The sequence below is a fragment of the Sinohyriopsis cumingii genome, chromosome 15, assembly GCF_028554795.1.
Source record: "Sinohyriopsis cumingii isolate HCF-2022 chromosome 15, ASM2855479v2, whole genome shotgun sequence".
NCBI lineage: Eukaryota > Metazoa > Mollusca > Bivalvia > Unionida > Unionidae > Sinohyriopsis > Sinohyriopsis cumingii.
Window position 1 is genome coordinate 82,273,325 of NC_142975.1, and position 19,522 is coordinate 82,292,846.

The 19,522-nt window shown below is 32.9% G+C and overlaps 2 protein-coding genes across 2 annotated transcripts in view; one reads left to right on the plus strand and one right to left on the minus strand.

Annotated features, from left to right (window-relative positions):
• Positions 1-540: 540 nt before the first annotated feature.
• Positions 541-18,188, plus strand: LOC149782191 (transcription factor HES-2-like). The gene is made up of 4 exons (XM_089935079.1): positions 541-591; positions 852-947; positions 2,217-2,326; positions 18,134-18,188. The coding sequence occupies exons 1-4, from the start codon at positions 541-543 to the stop codon at positions 18,186-18,188; spliced, it is 312 nt and encodes a 103-aa protein (XP_089791205.1).
• LOC149782192 (uncharacterized) overlaps positions 16,362-19,522 on the minus strand; it is a 41,302-nt gene continuing 38,141 nt past the window's right edge. The window contains exon 14 of the mRNA XM_089935080.1: positions 16,362-18,583. Coding sequence (XP_089791206.1) covers positions 18,503-18,583 — 81 coding nt within the window. The 3' untranslated portion in view covers positions 16,362-18,502. The remainder of the gene's footprint in view (positions 18,584-19,522) is intronic.

Sequence of the window (19,522 nt, forward strand, 5' to 3'; positions counted from 1 at the left end):
ATTAGTTTTCACCTCTACAGTGAGTTAACATATATGACACGTGGTGACATTATAAATACAGGATGTATTATTGTACGCTTTGAATAAGAGAACAGTATTTAACAATAATTCCATCATCTAATCAGTCCAAGATTATTTTAGATGCGTGTGAGTTTCTTTAATTATTCTCTGTTCAAACGTATAATTGACCCCTAGGCTAGCAATATTTGTCTGTTGGCACGTGCCGGTTACAGTTTCGCAGATTAATAACCTTTAAATATAGGATACGTTTTGTATCGACGGGTGATCCACCAATCGCAAACATGCTTTCTTTTGTATTACCATTTATCAAACTTGTGTTTTAAAATCTGATTGGAAGGTATGCGATTCAAGACGCTTGGGATCACGGTATTGCAAATGTCTCCTCACGCAATATATAAGTCGTGGTTTGTAAAGACTTTTCACAATTGTTCGGTTGGAAATCGACAAATACTGTGTGGATTTATATGATTAGTATTGAAAAGGAGTGAATAGCACTGTGTCCTAAAATCGTTACTACTTATGGCGGATTTTCAAAAGTCCTCGAAGATGAACGAATCTTTTCTCAGAAAAGTAATAACTTGTTTCATTAGGACCGTTTTTTTTTTTTTTTGCAACAGTATGGTTCACGCATATGTTATAATTACACATCCTGTATATGTGTTTACGACCAATTATCTAATTTAGAAATTGTATTAATTATTATAAGAAGGTAATATTGGGATTATTTGTAGTCTTCGTATTTTATGAAATTTTCAATAAACTTTATTTGTAATATTTTTGGTTGAAAAATTACTATTATTATTATTATTATTATTATTATTATTATTCAGATTAAAAAGCCCCTTATAGAGAAGAAAAGAAGAGACAGAATAAATCATAGTATTGATCAATTGAAGGGCATTTTACTGGAAAATTTTAAAAAGAAGGTAAGTATTACATTTTCAAGTTTGTTTGAAAATTGTACTTCCGGAATACAACACTTTCACTATACTATCCCTTAACAGTTTTGTACAATCTCATAAAAGTATGCCTACATTTTCTGGGTTCTTCGAGTTTTGTCAGATTTTGTCCAATATATATTCTGATTTACAATACCGTGATCCCAAGCGTCTTGAATGTATATTTATTATACATTCGACCTGAGCAGATTTTATAAAAGTATGTAACTTGATATTATATATTAGTGCAAATATTTAAAATGTATAATATATATAACGTCATAGGGGCTAAAACTAAGTAACAAGACACGGTAAAGCCAAACAATCATTCTTTAATTCAGAATATACATTTATTTCCCTACAATTTAAAGTCAAACAAAGTAAAAGTATAAAAAATAACTTAGAGAATTTGCTATGAATCCCTAAAATATTTTCTAAATGTACTTTCAATTTCAGAGGAATTTGGTAATAAGCATCCAAAAGTATCCCTTATAAAGGTTCTATTGTACTTATCTGCTATGACCACATAAGAATCACTGTTCTAATATCCAAATATTTATTTCGAAACCGTGACCCCACCCCCACCACACACCTGCATCCTAGGTGGATGCGCTATCCTCTTAGGCCACTGGAGAGCGGTCTAACATGTACTTAGCAATTTGACCTTGATTTATGACTGATTATAGTACTACGTTTTGACATGCACTCTATACATCCCACCTCTATAGTGTATTCATAGTTTTACAAAACCAGTCAATAGAACATTGTCATGAACCAAGATGACTCAAATAAAAACTATATTTTAAAAATAATAACTCTCATACAGATATCCGTAACACGAATTATCTCTAAATTTACGGATTTAAAAAAAAAATAGGACTTTGATTCAACTTGCCAATCCAACTTGTAATCTCTTTATCTAAATGTCAATGGTGGGGTGCTGTTGTTTTTCTTCTTATTTCTTTAGGGTACAAGTTGAGAAGAATTTAAACCAAAATCTGGATAAAACTATATAAATATTCAATCCTTCTCCAGAGAACATGAATTTATTTTGACTAATTCGATTACATTTTAATTCGGTCCATTTATATATAAAAAGACAGTCTCCACAATTTTGATTTATAAGAATGAGTGACTCATGGAATATTGGGGACTTTGCGTAAATGGTCTATATGGCCTTCTTTTGAGTTTTCTATGTATCTGCACTCTAGCAGTGATTCATGTCATCAAATCTTGTTTACTTTTATTTTCAAATAGGAACATCAGGTTTCAAGATTAGACAAAGCAGACATTTTGGAAATGACTGTCAAGTACCTACTGCAATTACCAAAACAGGATGACACGATATCAAAGGAATACAAATCTGGGTACGAAGAGTGTATACGGAAAACAATTCATCATTTGAATTCTGCGAATGGAATAACACACGACATGAAATCTCGTATGGAGAGTCATCTATCCAGCTGCATTATTGACGTTAATGATGTACAATCTACACTTAAATATTCCCGAAGAAATTCGGCCTTTCGTTCGCCTCTCGGTGTTCCTGGCAAATCTTTATACTTCACACCGCTTTATGTCGATATCCCGTCATCAACACAATATCCATCCACCAAAGCGAGGACACCGGATTCTAACGGAGGTTTGCTAATGCCATTGCCCGGTTATCCAGTAATCAAGACAGAAGACCCTTATTCCCCGTATTATTACCCTACCCCGCAGAATGACTCCATCATCTGTGCCATCCCAACGGAAGATCCCCTTTTAAATCAGTCCTCGGGGTACAGTTCGTTGAGTGAACAATCAAGTCAAGGAGTAGATTCTTCACCATGCAGACTTTCTTTGAGCAACTCGGTAGGCAATACATCGGTTACTTGTGATAAAGTGTGGCGTCCATGGTGATTTATGTACTATGAAAAATATACAAACGTGTTCTCTGCACGTTTGGTGTAAATTTGTGTGACGGGTCAGGTGTGTGTATAAAGTGCTATTACGCTTTCGAATCCTGTCGCAAGAACAATCTGTGATACTTTTATTTTTCTATATCATTTAAAATAATACTTTTCATGCAAAATTGATTTTGTTTTGTTTTTTCTAAACAAAATTTTTATCTAAACGCCTCAAGCTTTATTCTTATCATATCTTCTCTCTCACTCTCTCTCTCTCTCTCTCTCTCTCTCTCTCTCTCTCTTTCTCTCTCTCACGATAAATAAAGTTCATTGGACAAGGGTTGGGTGTGGGGTCCCTTTATCTCTATACGCGTTTTGACCTACATCGGTAAAATTTCCGTACACACATTTGCGCACACGAAAATGGGACATATATGTTTATTATGAGAGAGAGAGAGAGAGAGAGAGAGAGAGAGAGAATGCTAGTAGTTGTATTCCTTGTAGTGGTATTAGTAGTATAATTATGCGATTTTCGATTTTCAGTTTCTTTTATTGATTTCGGTCAAGCCATAGCAGTATGATAATATCGGTTTTCTACTTTTGCTACTGGTCTAAGTGAAAGCATTCAACACCGCCATCAATTTTCCCTCACATCACACGCATCGACATGAATGCCCGCGATTGTAATCTGCATGCGTCTACGGCAAATGCCATTGCAAGAGAATAATTATGTGGGGTAGAAGACCTCCACCGAGATCAGTAGCAACAAATACCACCGTTCCCATGATACTATTGGAAAAAAATACGTTTATTATATACTCATTCCTCTCCTCCCCCGTTATCTTTACATTGTCAGAATCGTTTAGTATTACCCGATACTGAACTCGCGCGACAATACACATATAGCATTCACGTGCATAAAGGAACTGCTTTTTATTGTAAAGAAACAATGGACGCAGACGCCAGAACTTTTGATTTGTACACAAATCATGTACACTCGCGTAAGAGGCTCTTTACGTTGTGGTTGTTTAAATTTGTTTCTGAATGAACTAAAACAGATGTTTCGTGGACTGCTACATACCAGCTGCTTTGGCACATTCCGCATTGATACAATGTTACGGATTTAGGCTAGCTACATTATATAACAGACTCAAGATAAGGTCCTTACAAATATCATATAAGTGACAAGTCATATACTCTCTTCTTTAGCTGGTGATAAGAATGGCAAAATAAAATATACTTACAGTTTTACATCCCGAATTTCCTCAAAATGTATTTCCTTAATTCTGCAAATCCGAATTACATGAGCCATGTCATTGGTTTTCAATCTGGATTACACATTTCGACATTGTGTTGTAATTTCGATGATAAGTGCAATTGCATCCTCCTTACTGTACTCAAAATGAAATAAGCATTAAATTCCATTGCGTCTTTTTGATAATTGCAATTGAAAGACTTCATATTTTTCCCACATTATGATTTCAAACATTCAATGACAGAAACAGGAACACATTTGCAGATGTCAACACGCTTCTCTCTAGCTTACTAAATCTCATGTATTTCATGTGGAATCGTCACATACAAGTCCAGTCCATAATCACGAAATTTCCTAGAATCGAGAAAAATACCAAAATCTATTCATTCCCGATCAAATGGAAAAGTTGTTGCAGTGCACATTCATTCACAATCTGACTCCAAATTTCAATTTTAACTAGACACGCCATTTTCTTTCGAAAGTTATGTCGAGGGCGCGACTAAGTTCAAATATATCTGGGCGGAGTTATGTGCGTAGTAATAATGTTGATTTGTGTAATGATGAATATGCACTTGTGTATTTAGTTTGGAATGCGGTATACATTCATTTACGTTGTTTCTTGTAGTGTATTGTGTTTATATAATTAAACCTTAGGTAGAATAAAAATGAGCATATAATAAAAAGGTTACTGCATTTGTATGGGAAAATATGAACTCGTTTTGTCGGAAGGATATACTGCACTGCCAAGGTCGTGCTGTATTCCATCCCAAAACTCGTATTGTATCTGCAAATGGAATACACTCCAGCCCAGTTGATCTATGTTGTGGTGTTCCACAGGGGTCTGTTCTTGGACCTGTTCTCTTCATTCTGTACACTCAGTCGCTCTCAAGTGTTATAGATAGATCATCATCCAGTCTCTCACCAACTGTACGCTGATGACACCCAAATATACAAATCTAGCCACCCAACTGAAGTTGATGCTACCATCCAAGGTGTAGGGAGGTGCATTTCTGATGTGAAACCATGGATGACTTGTAACAAGCTGCAGATGAATGATGATAAAGCTGAGGCCATTCTGATCACAACACAACGACTTTCTCATTCACATCCTTTACCTCAAACAATAAATATCACCAACGCCAACATTAAAATCACACAATTAGTACGAAACCTAGGTGTTACTCTGGACAGTACTCTCACATTGCACCAACATGTCATGAACATATGCAAGGCTGTATATCTTGAGCTGAGACGCATCAGCTCAATTCGCAAATATCTTTCAGTTGATGCCACTAAAACACTTGTGTGTTCATTAGTACTTTCAAGACTGGACTATTGTAACTCAATTCTGTCTGGTTCATCTCAATATCTACTCCAGAAACTTCAAAATGTTCAAAACACAGCTCCTCGGATCATACTTAGAATACCACGATCAGAGCACACCTCCCCGCTGCTCTGTACCCTACACTGGCTATCCATTCGATCCAAAATCAAACACAAAATGTGTTCTCTGTGCTACATTTCACTGTCGGACTCTAGTCCAACATACCTATCTGACCTTACCCATGTGTACACACCAGCAAGATATTTACGCTCCTCCTCTGACAATCGCATACTCATTATTCCCACTATGAAAACAAAGTCATATGGACAGCGTTCTTTTGCATACCAGGGCCCAGCAACGTGGAATGAATTGCCCACTGAACTTAGACACAAAGACACAGTGATCACATTCAAGAGGGCTCTAAAAACTCACTTATTTCGACTTCAAGAACAAACTTAACGACCTAATAATGTTTCCTACCTGAAATATTCGCAGCATGTTTTTTATTTTCTAATGTTTTTCTAATTTCATGTTGTTTGTTTTTGTAATAATATTATTATGTTTCTTATCTTATAGGTGTTGTCTAATGTTGTAAAGCGCTTAGAGCTTCTATGCAAAGTCCTCATTATTATTATTATTATTATTATTATTATTATTATTATTATTATTATTATTAAATGTAGGTAAAGCTACCTGACTAGTTTTAAATACTTTGTGTGAAACAATTTATATACTGTTAGCTACATTTAACGACGCTGACCTGAAAAATGTATGTGCTACAGATTTGATAAAATTCTAAGGACTATAGACTTATACATTTCATAGCCTCCCAACTCTCTTAACAACTAAGGAACACTTAGTAACAGCTAGAAATGTGTTATATAAAACACGCTTTATTCTAATTTTGTTAATCATCTTCATTGTGCCCCGCTTGAATAAAAAATATTACTACAATATTTAAAGACAAATAATGCACTTACCAGCCAGAAGGAATCATTTATCCGCCAATACCTTAATCCATAATCAAATTTCACAGGCACTTGCCATATTTCCAGGACAGAAAAATAAATGTTCAAAGAATCCGTGAACTTGAAAGTTTAACACATGGTTATCCGTTAGAATCCGTTTTTGGCGGGTCTATTTATACACGGTGGTAATTTTACAATCAATATTAAGGACAACACAAGTATGTCACACACAGTTTCACCTCCTCCAAAGAAAAGACTAGTTATATACGATAGTGACACAGATCTCTAATTACCCATGGATAATCTAAGAAAGATGCTACTCTTCGTAACAGCTTGTACTAAGTATAACTACAGTAGAGCTGAGTAGCCAATATCGTTTTATTATTTACAAGATAACTTTTCAAAATTGGAATTGATGAAAATAAAAGTTTCTTTTAATAAATATTAATTATTTATTGTCAATTTCATATAACATCCATATATTAAATGTGATAATACCTCATTATTATGCGACGTTTTATGTTGTTATTTTTCTTTGCTCACGCGTATGAAATGTGTACTTCGGACGCAACGGTGACACCACATCCCTCATTAACATATTTATATTATTGCGCCGCATGTAAACATTGGACGTGAACACTAGGGCAGAATTCTTTTTACTTTAAAGGAAAATATTGGGTGAGAAAAATAATCTACGTTGGGGTTTGGACTGAGACAAGGAAATCCCAGTCGCGGGTTTATATTATGTGTCTCCCCATTCGGACAAGCCTCGTGGAGAGACAAATAATATAAACCCTTGACTGGGATTTCCTTGTCTCGGCCCAAACCTCAACATAGATTCTATATAGCAACTATCCTTTATGCACATACCACTGTCATGATTTGTACCAAGACTCGCATGATAAACAAACCGACCAGTTTTACTGGATTCTAGTACACACAAAGTTAGTGTAGTCCGTTATCAATTCACTGTACTGACAGACCGATCGATTTTTAAAAATATGCTTAGTGTAGCTCTCTCTCTCTCTCTCTCTCTCTCTCTCTTATCTTTTCGAAAAGGGTTGACTCTTATGTAAGGATGTTCTAAATGTTATTGCTTGTGTTAATCTCTCTCAAACGGGAAAAAAGATTTCTTGACTTAACTACGAAATGTAGTATTCTGGCCTGCCTATTATTATTTTCAAAATGCAATAGTGCATTTCCTGTTTTCATATAAGATTCAGCCAAACAGATACTTGTCAATGTGAAAACATATCAAATTATTGCTGATGGAAATGGTATCGAAATTTAAAAGACATAGAAATATTAATTTAAGACTATGTGTGCTTACGATTACACCGAACCATGTAAAGAATATTTCATCAAAATAGTTTAGCCTCCATATTGATTTAATATAGAAAGAGTGAGCTCATGTTTTTTTTTCCCAACACACTTATAACTTCAAACATGAGTTATTTCATTGATTCGTTTAATGTTTCCTGTGGTCTCGTCAGTTACATATATTCTGGACATTGCATGTTCCAATCAAATAAACGGAAACTACTTTTTTTTAAGAATTGAGAAACTTCATGTCATTATTACGATGTAAATTCACTTGGAAGATGTAATATCGTTGTCAGTTATAATAACGAGACACATGATCCTTTTGATGTAATTTGGTTCGAACCTTCATATGAATATGCTAGTCTTTTGTTCCACATGCCAGGGCATATATGGGGTTGCAAATTCAAACTGTTGTAATTAAAACTGTCTACACACATATGATGATCGTACAAAATTCAGGACCATGAATGCTTATAATCTCAAAGAAATAATTATTCACACCACAGCTCGAGGGGAGACTGTTTTACTTTAATTAAACAATCAGCGATATATATATATATATATATATATATATATATATATATATATATATATATATATATATATATATATATATATATATATATATATATATATATACCACATACATTAAAAATAACATGGCGTTTAAAGTGTTGTTATAAAGTAAATTGATATTTTTTATGCATTTTTGATTTAATTTATATTTGATTTAATTTAATTGTTTGTTTGTTATTTATATTTTTATTTATTCCATTACATGCTATTGTAATGTAACTTATTTACTGGATTAGAGTTCAGCTTGACTGATTCCTTTTATTTTTGACATAAAGAACTTTATAGACACATTGTATCTAATACTGACCTAGTTCCTGAGCTTAATTCATAACCAGTGATAGTTTGTATTAAACAACTTTTCTTAAGTTCTTTCTCAGAGTAAGATTTATAAAGTAGAATCGAGGCCATACTTGGAGTAAGTGACAAATAACACGTATCATCTGGGCATTTGTGTGCGTTGTTGCTAGATTTATTACTGATATTTTGAGAAATAATAATTATTCTTGCCATAACATTTGAGAAGTTAAAGTGTTTTATGTTGTGACCAGTTTAGGGCTAAATTTATTTTTTGTTTTCTTTAATTTATTTGGATTTCAAGTTTGTTATCCCTGGAAATACTGGTTTTCTGAATTAATTCTTGGACAAAGACATTTATCGAAATTTACACTGAATTGAAAATGGAATATTATTTTTTTTGATTCGACAAAGAACTGTTGACACATCAGTACGACGCTGACCACATCATACGTCATCGTCTTCCATTTTGGATTTCATCAGGATTCGAACTCAGTTTCATTAGGCTTTTTATTACTAGGACTTCTATTTTTTAATTCTTTGATTATTTTTGGATTTGATTCGTAAAAGCGTAATTTTTTTTCTCTCTCAATTTTACCTTTTTTTGAAGGAAATAAATTATTTGCTAATTTTATAACTATACTATTGGCATATCGAATTGTGGTCCACCCATGGGGCAATAGTATGAAACATTCTTTCAACTGCAGGCTTATAGATCAATGATGAATTTGCACTCATTAATTATTACTGATGTATGAAAATGACGAAAGAAAGTATTAATTGTCTCCGTTTTCTAAATTAAATTTAACATGGTACACAATTTCATCGCAATCCTTTCTTTTTTTCCGTTCCCCTCTACACTTACATGCATAAGGGGCAACATACACAGAAATATGAAGCGAGGGAGAACAACAATTAGGGTTGGATGAAAACCTTAAAACTAAACTTGCATTAAGTAACCTACAGTAATATGGTTCGTAGTGACGGTATGTTTACACTGTCCTTGGGATTTATCAACGGTGTTCCTAATATTAATGATTCATAGTTGCAATTGCCTGTGGACACTAAAAGTTAAATTTGTCCGTTAGGAATCACACATGCGGTAACGTATTTAACACTTTATTGTTGTTGTTATTGTTGTTGTTTCTTAAGCACTTTTTCATGTTCTGAAATTCGATTTCTATGAATTAAATATGAAAATATCATAAATGCGCCCCGTCCTTCCGCTCCGTCTCTCTCTCTCTCTCTCTCTCTCTCTCTCTCTCTCTCCAGTGGCAGCAAAAAGAAAGGACAACGGGTAAAAATCCATGAAAATACGATTTTGGGATATTCGCTTGTGTTATACAACGATATCTCTGGACCTATGAATGAAAGTAATGTTAAGTCAAACCGTCCAAAGGAATAGGAGAGAGAGAGAGAGAGAGAGAGAGAGAGAGAGAGAGAGAGAGAGAGAGAGAGTAGTAATGTTAATTAAAGCAGAACAATAAGTTAGATCAACTGTAAATATATTAAAATATTTTAATTACCTCTTGTTGGTTCGTCATTTTACTTAGTTTTGTTTCCAAACTAATTTTCTAACGCCAGTACGTGAATGCCTGAGCGTTTGGTCTCTACGAGAAGCTATCGTGTTTGTAGTTCTCTACATTCTTCATAAAAAAACAATCTTTCATGTTTACGTCATAAGCGTGTCCTATATTGGTTTAATCAACTAAATATGTACCTTTATTGATAATAATATTTAACCTACAGTGATAGCTATGTATTATTTATTTATTTTTACAAAAAAAAAAAGTTACTGGTCAGGTAGACAATGGATAAAATCAAGTTCAAAATTCAAGTGTGTATACTATAATCATTGAGTTACAAACTATAAAACAATACGAATCAAATAAACATGACACTTAATTTAGGGTCATGGAGTGATAGCAAGGCAAGCACTGACTTTGTTGCTTTTGTAGATGATGTAGGTGTTTCGTTCGTAAATTGTATTACTTTTTTGCAAGTGTCAAGCTTTTAGTCTGACTGGTGCTTCCGACTTAACATCGGAAATATCGTTGTTTAAAAAAAATGTCTGCAAGACATCATGAGGAGTTTTGTATAAATTTATGGTGTAAGTTTAGGGATTTCCTCACTACATTTGTTCGGTAGTATCAATTAACACCGTCATATACACGTGTCTTTAAGCCAATTAATTTTCACCTCTACAATGAGTTGACACGTGGTTGACATTTTAAATACAGGATATATTTGTACGTTTTGAATAAGAGAAATATATTGAACAGTAATTCCATCATCTGTCTACAATAGCTATCAGTCCCAAATTATTTTAGATACGTGTGATTTTCATGAATTATTCTCTTTTCAAGCGTATAACTGTGCCCTTGGCTATCAATATTTGTCTGCTGGCACGTGCCGATTACAGTTTTGTCGGTTAATACCTACACTTACATTCCAAAACAGAAACGTTTTTTATCGACGAGTGATGCAAGCTATTCAACCAATCACAAACATGCTTTCTTCTGTATTACAATTTACTAGACTTGTGTTTTGAAATCCGATTGGAAGGTATTTGATTCAAGACGTCTGGAATCACGGTATTGAAAATGTCTCCCCATGCATTATAAAAATCGCCGTTTGTAAAGATTTTCCACAATTGTTCAGTTGGAAATGGACATACATTGTGTAGGTTTATCTGATTAGTATTGAAAAAGGAGTGAATATCATTGCGTCCTAAAATCGTTATTACTTATGGCGGATTTTCCAAAGTCCTCAACGATGGATGCATCTGTTCTCAGAAAAGTAATACTTTGTTACAAGACGATTTTCCTGCAACATTTTAGTTCACGCATATGTTATAAGTTCACATATGTGTGTTTACGGTGAATTATTTAATTTATAATTATTTTGCGTCATTATTATCAGAAAGTAATATTAGGATTATTTGTAGCGCTGGTATTTTATGAAATTTTCAATAAGATGAAATTAATTTTGTTTAAAATAGTATAATCACAGAAGAGATTTATCTAGCTATGAATAAACTGAAACGTGACAAACCTGGGAGAGTCTATGCCACATCCCGCAATTTCGTTTTATGTACGATCAACATAACTGCACAAATATTAACAAACTTATTTAATAAATTATCCAGAGTATTTATCAAGGACTATCATTATACAAATTCTGAAGATGGCGGATTCAAATAAGCAGAGGCAATATTATGTAAAAAGCATAATGTTGACTTGGATTTTGCATGATAGGATAAATTAATGGGTGGACGAAAACGAATTACCGGTAGAAGAACAAAACGGATTCAGAGCGGGCTTTTCTACAGCCGATACTCTATTTACATTATATACATTTAGTTGTTATTATTTATGGGATAGATTAAATGCATTATTCATAGACTGCAACAAAAGCTAGTTAATGAAAATATTAGTGGATACATGTTAAGAATCATTACTGCAATTTATAATGATGTAAAAGCATTGTTAATCCAACAGTTTTATTACCGATGTGTTTAATTGTTCTATGGGCGTACACCAAGGTTGTGCAGTATCGCCGTTTACTCTGTTCTTAATTTTGAACAATATGAAACCCTTTTTTAGCTTAAGTAAACAGGGGACTTTTGGTAGAAATCTTATAATTTTTTTTTACTGTTGCATGCGGAGAATTGAATTGAATTGTTTTTGCTGACACTGTCCACCAGTTGCAAACTATACTCCTTAGGTTGCACACATATCGCCTAAAGTGTGCATTTAAAATGAATATGGAAAACACCAGAGCGATTGTAATTCGCAGAGGTGTATATCTCAGAGGTTACAAATGTCATACTATGGCCCTACAGAAGTAAAGACTGAATCATATTTCCCATATATATATGATACATATTGTTTTCGAAAGGCGATGTTCAAGAAAACTCTATTTTCGCAAGCTATGCAAATATTGAAGTAAAATCTTTAAAAATTCGACAAATTACTGTAACTGGACTGCTTCGTCTGCTTGACTCGAAGACAGCTCAGATTCATAAATATGAGAGCTGAGTATGGGCTTTTAACGATTCCAAAGATATTGAAAAAGTACATTTGTCATTTTGTAAATATATTCCTTGTTCATCAAAGTCTACTCCAAACGCATTGTATATAATGAATTAGAAAAATTATTATGCCGATTATAAGATATAAAGTAGTTTGCAATGTTGGATTAGAATTCTAAAAGTGCCTGACGACCTATACCATTAGCCATGTTACAATTTACAGCCGATATGGGGGTGGGTGGGTGTTAGAATTGTGATTGTTGGGCTAATAATGTTAGAAAGTTTCTATGTATGTATCAGTTTGGCAATGTTTGGTGTACTAAGCGCGTAAATGATGAAATTACATTTCTTAGATTGTTTAGTCACAGATGTGAAGATATTTTTTAGACAAAAGCTGCAGCATGTTACTAAGTCAATGGAAAGATTGAGTTTCCATAGGTCGCCTAGGATTGAATTCACTTGTTCAAGATATCTAGAATTGTTAGAAGAAAGCCATTCTTTTCATACACTACACTTGCCAATCAGAGGTAATATAGGAAGATATGAAAATATTTATTTGATATAAAGCTTTAGTCAAATTTATAATGTTAATATCGATAATAAATTCCATTTTGCTAATGCTTCTCCGCTATATGGCGTATTACGAAGAAAATATTTACCGACTTTTGTATGTTAAAATCAAAATACAAAAATCAAACTTTACACAAATTTTAGGACTTTTATACAAAACTATTCAGGTAAAGTTCTGTTGACTAATTTAGCAATGTTTACATTAAAAGTCTTAAAGATACGAGACCCGTTGCACCAACAACGTTTGCTATATAGACACTAGATCAATATAACAAAACGTATATTGGCTCCATGCAGGCGTTAGAGTTTTCTTTACTCTTTATTGTGTGTCTATTGTGTAATACATATTTGTCTTTCACCCAAACAAAAACAATATATAATAATTAAAACGCATCGTATCCATAGAAATGTTATACATGCAAAAGTGTATTACATATGTCATGTATAACATTTCTATGGATAAGAGGTTTGTTCTGTTGCATACTAAAAGACCTTTTTGTATCGCATGAGGAATATATATGTATCATGAGCCAATTGACCGTATAAAAATAAACACTTTTATTATTATTATTATTATTATTATTATTATTATTATTATTGTTATCATTTAGATTAAAAAGCCTATTGTAGAGAAGAAGAGAAGAGACAGAATAAATCATTGGCTCGATCAGTTGAAGATATTTTTTACTGGAAAACGTGAAAACGAAGGTAAGTATTACATGTTCAATTTTGTTTGAAAATAGTAAATCCTGTTTGAAAATAGTAAATCCTGTTTGAAAATAGTAAATTGTTTTGTTTGAAATAGTAAATCCTGTTTGAAAATAGTAAATTCTGTTTTGTTTGAAAATAGTAAATCCTGTTTGAAAATAGTAAATTCTGTTTTGTTTGAAAATAGTAAATCCTGTTTGAAAATAGTAAATTCTGTTTTGTTTGAAAATAGTAAATCCTGTTTGAAAATAGTAAATCATATTTTGTTTGAAATAGTAAATCCTGTTTGAAAATAGTAAATCCTGGTTGAAAATAGTAAATCCTGTTTTGCTTGAAAATAGTAAATCCTGTTTTGCTTGAAAATTGTAAATCCTGTTTGAAAATAGTAAATCCTGTTTGAAAATAATAAATCCCGAGTAAGACTTTTTAAACTATTCTTTAAGAGTATTGTACAATCACATAAAGGTATACCTGTATTTTCTGGGTTATTCAAATTTTGTCAGATTTTGTAAAAAATCACATATATATATATATATATATATATATATATATATATATATATATATATATATATATATATATATATATATATATATATATATATATATAATGTATCAAATTGCATACCTATTTACAAACTGCCCAGGTTGAATATATATGGAATTATTTCTAAATTAAGAAGTTAATAAAGAACTTAGAACATTCATTAGATCTGTCATCGCATTCTCTTTTTTATAAATATCAATTATATTGATATTACTGTAGGATACAAATTGGGGAAAATTAAAACCCAAATTTAGATAAATATAGATATATATGTATTCCTTTCCTTAAAGCAAGTGAATTTGTTTTGCCAGATTCGATTAAATTTAATTTTTTTTATTCAAACGGGAGATCTTTTAATTTATGAGACTAAGTGACTCGTGCAATATGGGGGACTTCGCTTGAATGGTTTATTATGGGCCTTGTGTGAATTGTACACCTCTCTGGACTGAACCGGTATTGTTGTAATTCCGATTATTAAATCTTGTTCACTTTTATTTTCAACAGGAAACTCAGATTTCCAGATTAGACAAAGCAGACATTTTTGAAATGGCTGTAAAGTACATTCAACAGTTACATAAACAGGACCTTATATCTACAACGGTGTGTGATGACACACTAACAACGGAATGCAAATCTGGGTACGAAGTGTGTACACGGGAAACAATTCATTATTTGAATTCTGCGAACGGCATTAGAAATGACATGAAATCTCGTGTGGGGAGTCATCTATCTAGCTGCATTGGTGGAGTTAATGATGTACAATCTACACTTAAATATTCCCGAAGAAATTCGGCCTTCCATACGCCTCTCGGTGTTCCCGTCAAATCCTCATACTTCACACCGCTTTATGTCAGCATTCCAATATCAATACAATATCCATCCACGACAGCGAGGGGACTGCATCGTAACTTGCTAATACCATTGTCCGGTCAAGTAGATGTGCTGTCGAGATAGATCCCACTTATTCTCCTTATTCCCCAACCTTGCAGCGTGTCTCATGCACCTCTACTACCGCATTAGAAGATCACGTTTTCAATCAATACGCGGGATACAATTTTTTGAATAAGCAGTTTTGTCAGGTACTAGATTCTTCAATTTGTAAAGATTCTTTGAGCAACTCTGTAAGCAATAAATATGTAAATTGTGACGAAGTATGGCGACCATGGTGATATAGGAGACTGTAAAAAAAATACAAATGTGTTATCTGAACTTTTGGTGTAATTTTGTGTCACCTGTCTGATGTGCACACCTTGCTAGTACATATTCGAAATACTTCGCGACAACAGTCTTTGAGATGTATTTACAATATTTAAAAAAAGTATAATTTATCATGTGATAATATATTTGTACTCTTTATCAATAATTTTTTTGTTGTCTCCACACATAAATCTGTATTCTTCTTATACTAATATCTATCTATCTATCTATCTATCTATCTATCTATCTATCTATCTGTCTAGCTGTCTATCTATCTATCTATCTATCTGTCTGTCTGTCTGTCTATCCATATATCCATCTATCTATCTGTCTATCTATCTATCATGATAAAAGAAGTTTGTGTAATACTTAAAACTGGAAATATATTGAAATGATTATTCATAATTGACAAAAATTTTTAATGTGCGGATATAAGACAACAAAAATACTCAAACAAAACAGAAAAAGTCAATCAGAATTTTCTCTGGATGCAAACTTTGAAAAGATAACAATAAATTTCTACCTATAAGGATGGTCACAGTACATTTTGGGGATCAGTCATTTGATCCTTAGGTAAGCATTCGCCCATCGACTGCAATCTTCTTTTCTTGTGTTCCCACACGCATATATATATATATATATATATATATATATATATATAATATATATATATATATATATATATATATATATATAATGAAAACTTGATCCCAGTTTTCATACACCCTCTGCATGGTATTTAGCGAAAGTTAAAACACTTATTGATGTCAAAAGTATTGTAAATGTGTTTTGATGATTAAGTTCAAAGTATATTGAATTAGTTCTTCACATAAAAATACAAGCTAGAAGCTTGAAATATTTGATATAATTGTAGATATAAACAAGCAGCAATTTTAACTATTCAACTGTACATAAAACATAATTGAAGCCTGCACTGAACCATGAGAGGGTTAGAGCATTGTCGGGTCAAATCACTGCTGACAAAACATTGGCAACTATTTGTTTTATTCGTCACAATATTGACCGCCTACAATATTGACCGAAAACTAAAGCCGATATCAATCGATGAACCTTAAGTTTGCAATGTATGCTACATATATTGAACAGAAAAGAAATAACAGGCTTCTAGTACAATATATTTTTATCTTAGTATTGTATTCACACATTCAGTTTGTTTTCTTGGTTTTTTTAATTGTTGTTGGTTTCCATGTTACATTTTTTAAGTGTTACGCTTTAAGCCTGACTGGTACTTACTATCGGAAAAATTGTAATTTAACATTTTTTTTTCTGCAACCAGTCATAATGACTTTTCAACAGAGTATTGGTATAAGTTTATATATTTTCTCACCACAGTTCTTGCTAGTATCAATTAATACAATCATATACACGCGACTTGGAGCCAATTATTTGACATTTTAAGTACAGGTAATACGTTTCATTCTGAACAAGAAAAGAGTATTGAACAATAATTCCCTCATCTGTCGATACTAGATATCAGTATTGACTAATTAGAACTGTTGTAAATTATGACCACTTATAGTTTAAAGAAATTAAAGAATAAGACAATTGTGTAATATGGGTGGTTGCTTAAATGGTATATTATGGTCTTATGTTACTTGTTCAGCTTCTAATAAACAGCAAAAAAAAAAAAAAGAAAGAGCGAAAACAACAAGCTTTGAAAAATTTAACTTATAATTTATTTGTTTGGAAAAATACTGTAAAAATGAAAAAATAGAAACTTACGGTTTTCAACAATCAAATACAAAACATAATCAAAAAATAAACCACGAATTAAAGTTTAGAATTCCTAATAACGAGATGTTCTAATGAATTCAAATTCTAGTCCCGATGAAGAATCCAAGATGGAAGGCGATGACGTATACGGTAGCTAGCTATTATTGTGCTGTTGTGTCTACAGTTCTGTGTTATTCACGTACGATAATCCAGTGTTTGAATTTCCCAATAAAATGTAATGCATACGTGTGTACATCCATCCACACACACACACACACACACACACACACACACCATACCTGCCTACCTACATACATGCATACATATATGCATACATACTATTTGCATCATGTAATGCTGAAAATATATCAGAATAACTATTTTACCGATATAAACATAAACAAGAATTTTTGTTTTACGCCACTTTTAAGTGATTTCTGTTATGATATTACCATCAGATTCAAATAATGTCCCTTACACACCACGCATTCTAAAATTATAATAACCCATATTAAATTCCATCACTTGTCCAACATGTCTGTGTCAATGTAATCTCGGGAACATGTCAAAACGTAATTGCAGGAACAAAAAAAATTGTAGGATTGCAGAAATTTCGCGGCAACGTACTGCATCATAAAATAAGTCATTGGAATGGCGGGTGTTCCGATTTTGATTCTATCTTCTTCTACCGCCATCTTGTACAATAAAAGCACAATTCACTGAATTAGATTCTAGTTTTTGTCACTTCTTCCCAAAGGACAGTGGATGTTTCCATCGGTCTCTCTACATGGAACAGAAAACCTTCCAGATGACAGCATGTAAACTTGCAATTTACATTATGTATTTACCTGGATAAACTAAAGTATGTTGGGAAAGAAGAGCTTAAAATATAACAGTTGCGATGTTTATATATAGATAATTTAATTTATTATCTGTTCTTCCTTTTCCGGTAGTCTCTTTCCAGTTTAGAGCTAAACCGATTTGCTCCAATCTGGTCTTTTGGAGTTTACCCTATGATTGTAGTTTAATTTGGTGATAACTAGAAACTCTAAAGTCGAACTACAGGGAGTTGATTTTGTGTCAAACGTTCTATGTTCACTTGTTTGCTTCCTCCAGCATAGTCCGTTTACGACTTGGTAGTTCTAGGGATAGTTGATGCAACGTTGTTGGCATGTTTTTGTTCCATCTCAAATATGATTCCAGTCACCTGCAAAAAAGAAATTATCAGATTGAATTCGAGAATGATTAAAAACAGAGGTAGTGCCAATTTTAGACAATTTACCATTTGCTGACCGTTAGTAAAAATAGGTAATTAGTTTGACCAAATAGTTTAAAGGAGCACTTAAGTCTTTCCTTCGTGAACAATAGGACTAAATTGGAAAGTAATGAAAATACTCATTTGACTGGTTTTCTTATTATGGTATTCATTTGTACAAGAAGATAAATGTTATACTACAGTTGCTAAACATAAACAGTCATCTAAAAACAGTACAGCTTGATATTTATTTCAAGTAAAATTACTACACGAATGACAAAATTAGTGCATTATAGGCGTACATTTGTGTTCAGTAAAGCAAGGCAAAGGTACAATAAAAGATGTTGAAAATAGTGTCAACTAAAACTGAAAAAATTGAATATAAAAAATAAATTGTGTTAAAGTACCTCATGAAAGTTAAATTTCAATTATTTGCGCGCATAATGTGACATGCCAGGGAACCAGAGCCGGCACAACCATGTAGGCTATTGGGGCACCAGGATTTAAGTGGTTCTACATTAAGCCAAAATGAATTAAATTTCCGGCCGAGGGGGGTGGAGGTAAGGCTTTTCTTCGACATAGTCATAGTTCGCCCAGGGCGCCAAGAAATCTTAGGCCGGATATGACTGGAACAAATCATTGTCCCTATCACATGAAACATTATTTTAAAGTCTCCTCATGGAACCCATCAAGAAATTATATTTGTGTTGTCCCTCTTTAATGTGTTTCCAGTATGTATTGACAAGCACATAACAACGGCGGCAACGTTCAGCCGTGTTTGCTTTCCAAATGAGGATGAAATAAATGAAAGTTGATAAAGAAGTATTCTATGAACAAAAATAAATATATAACGGTCGCAGTTAAGTGATTTATAGATGATTTAAGGGAACG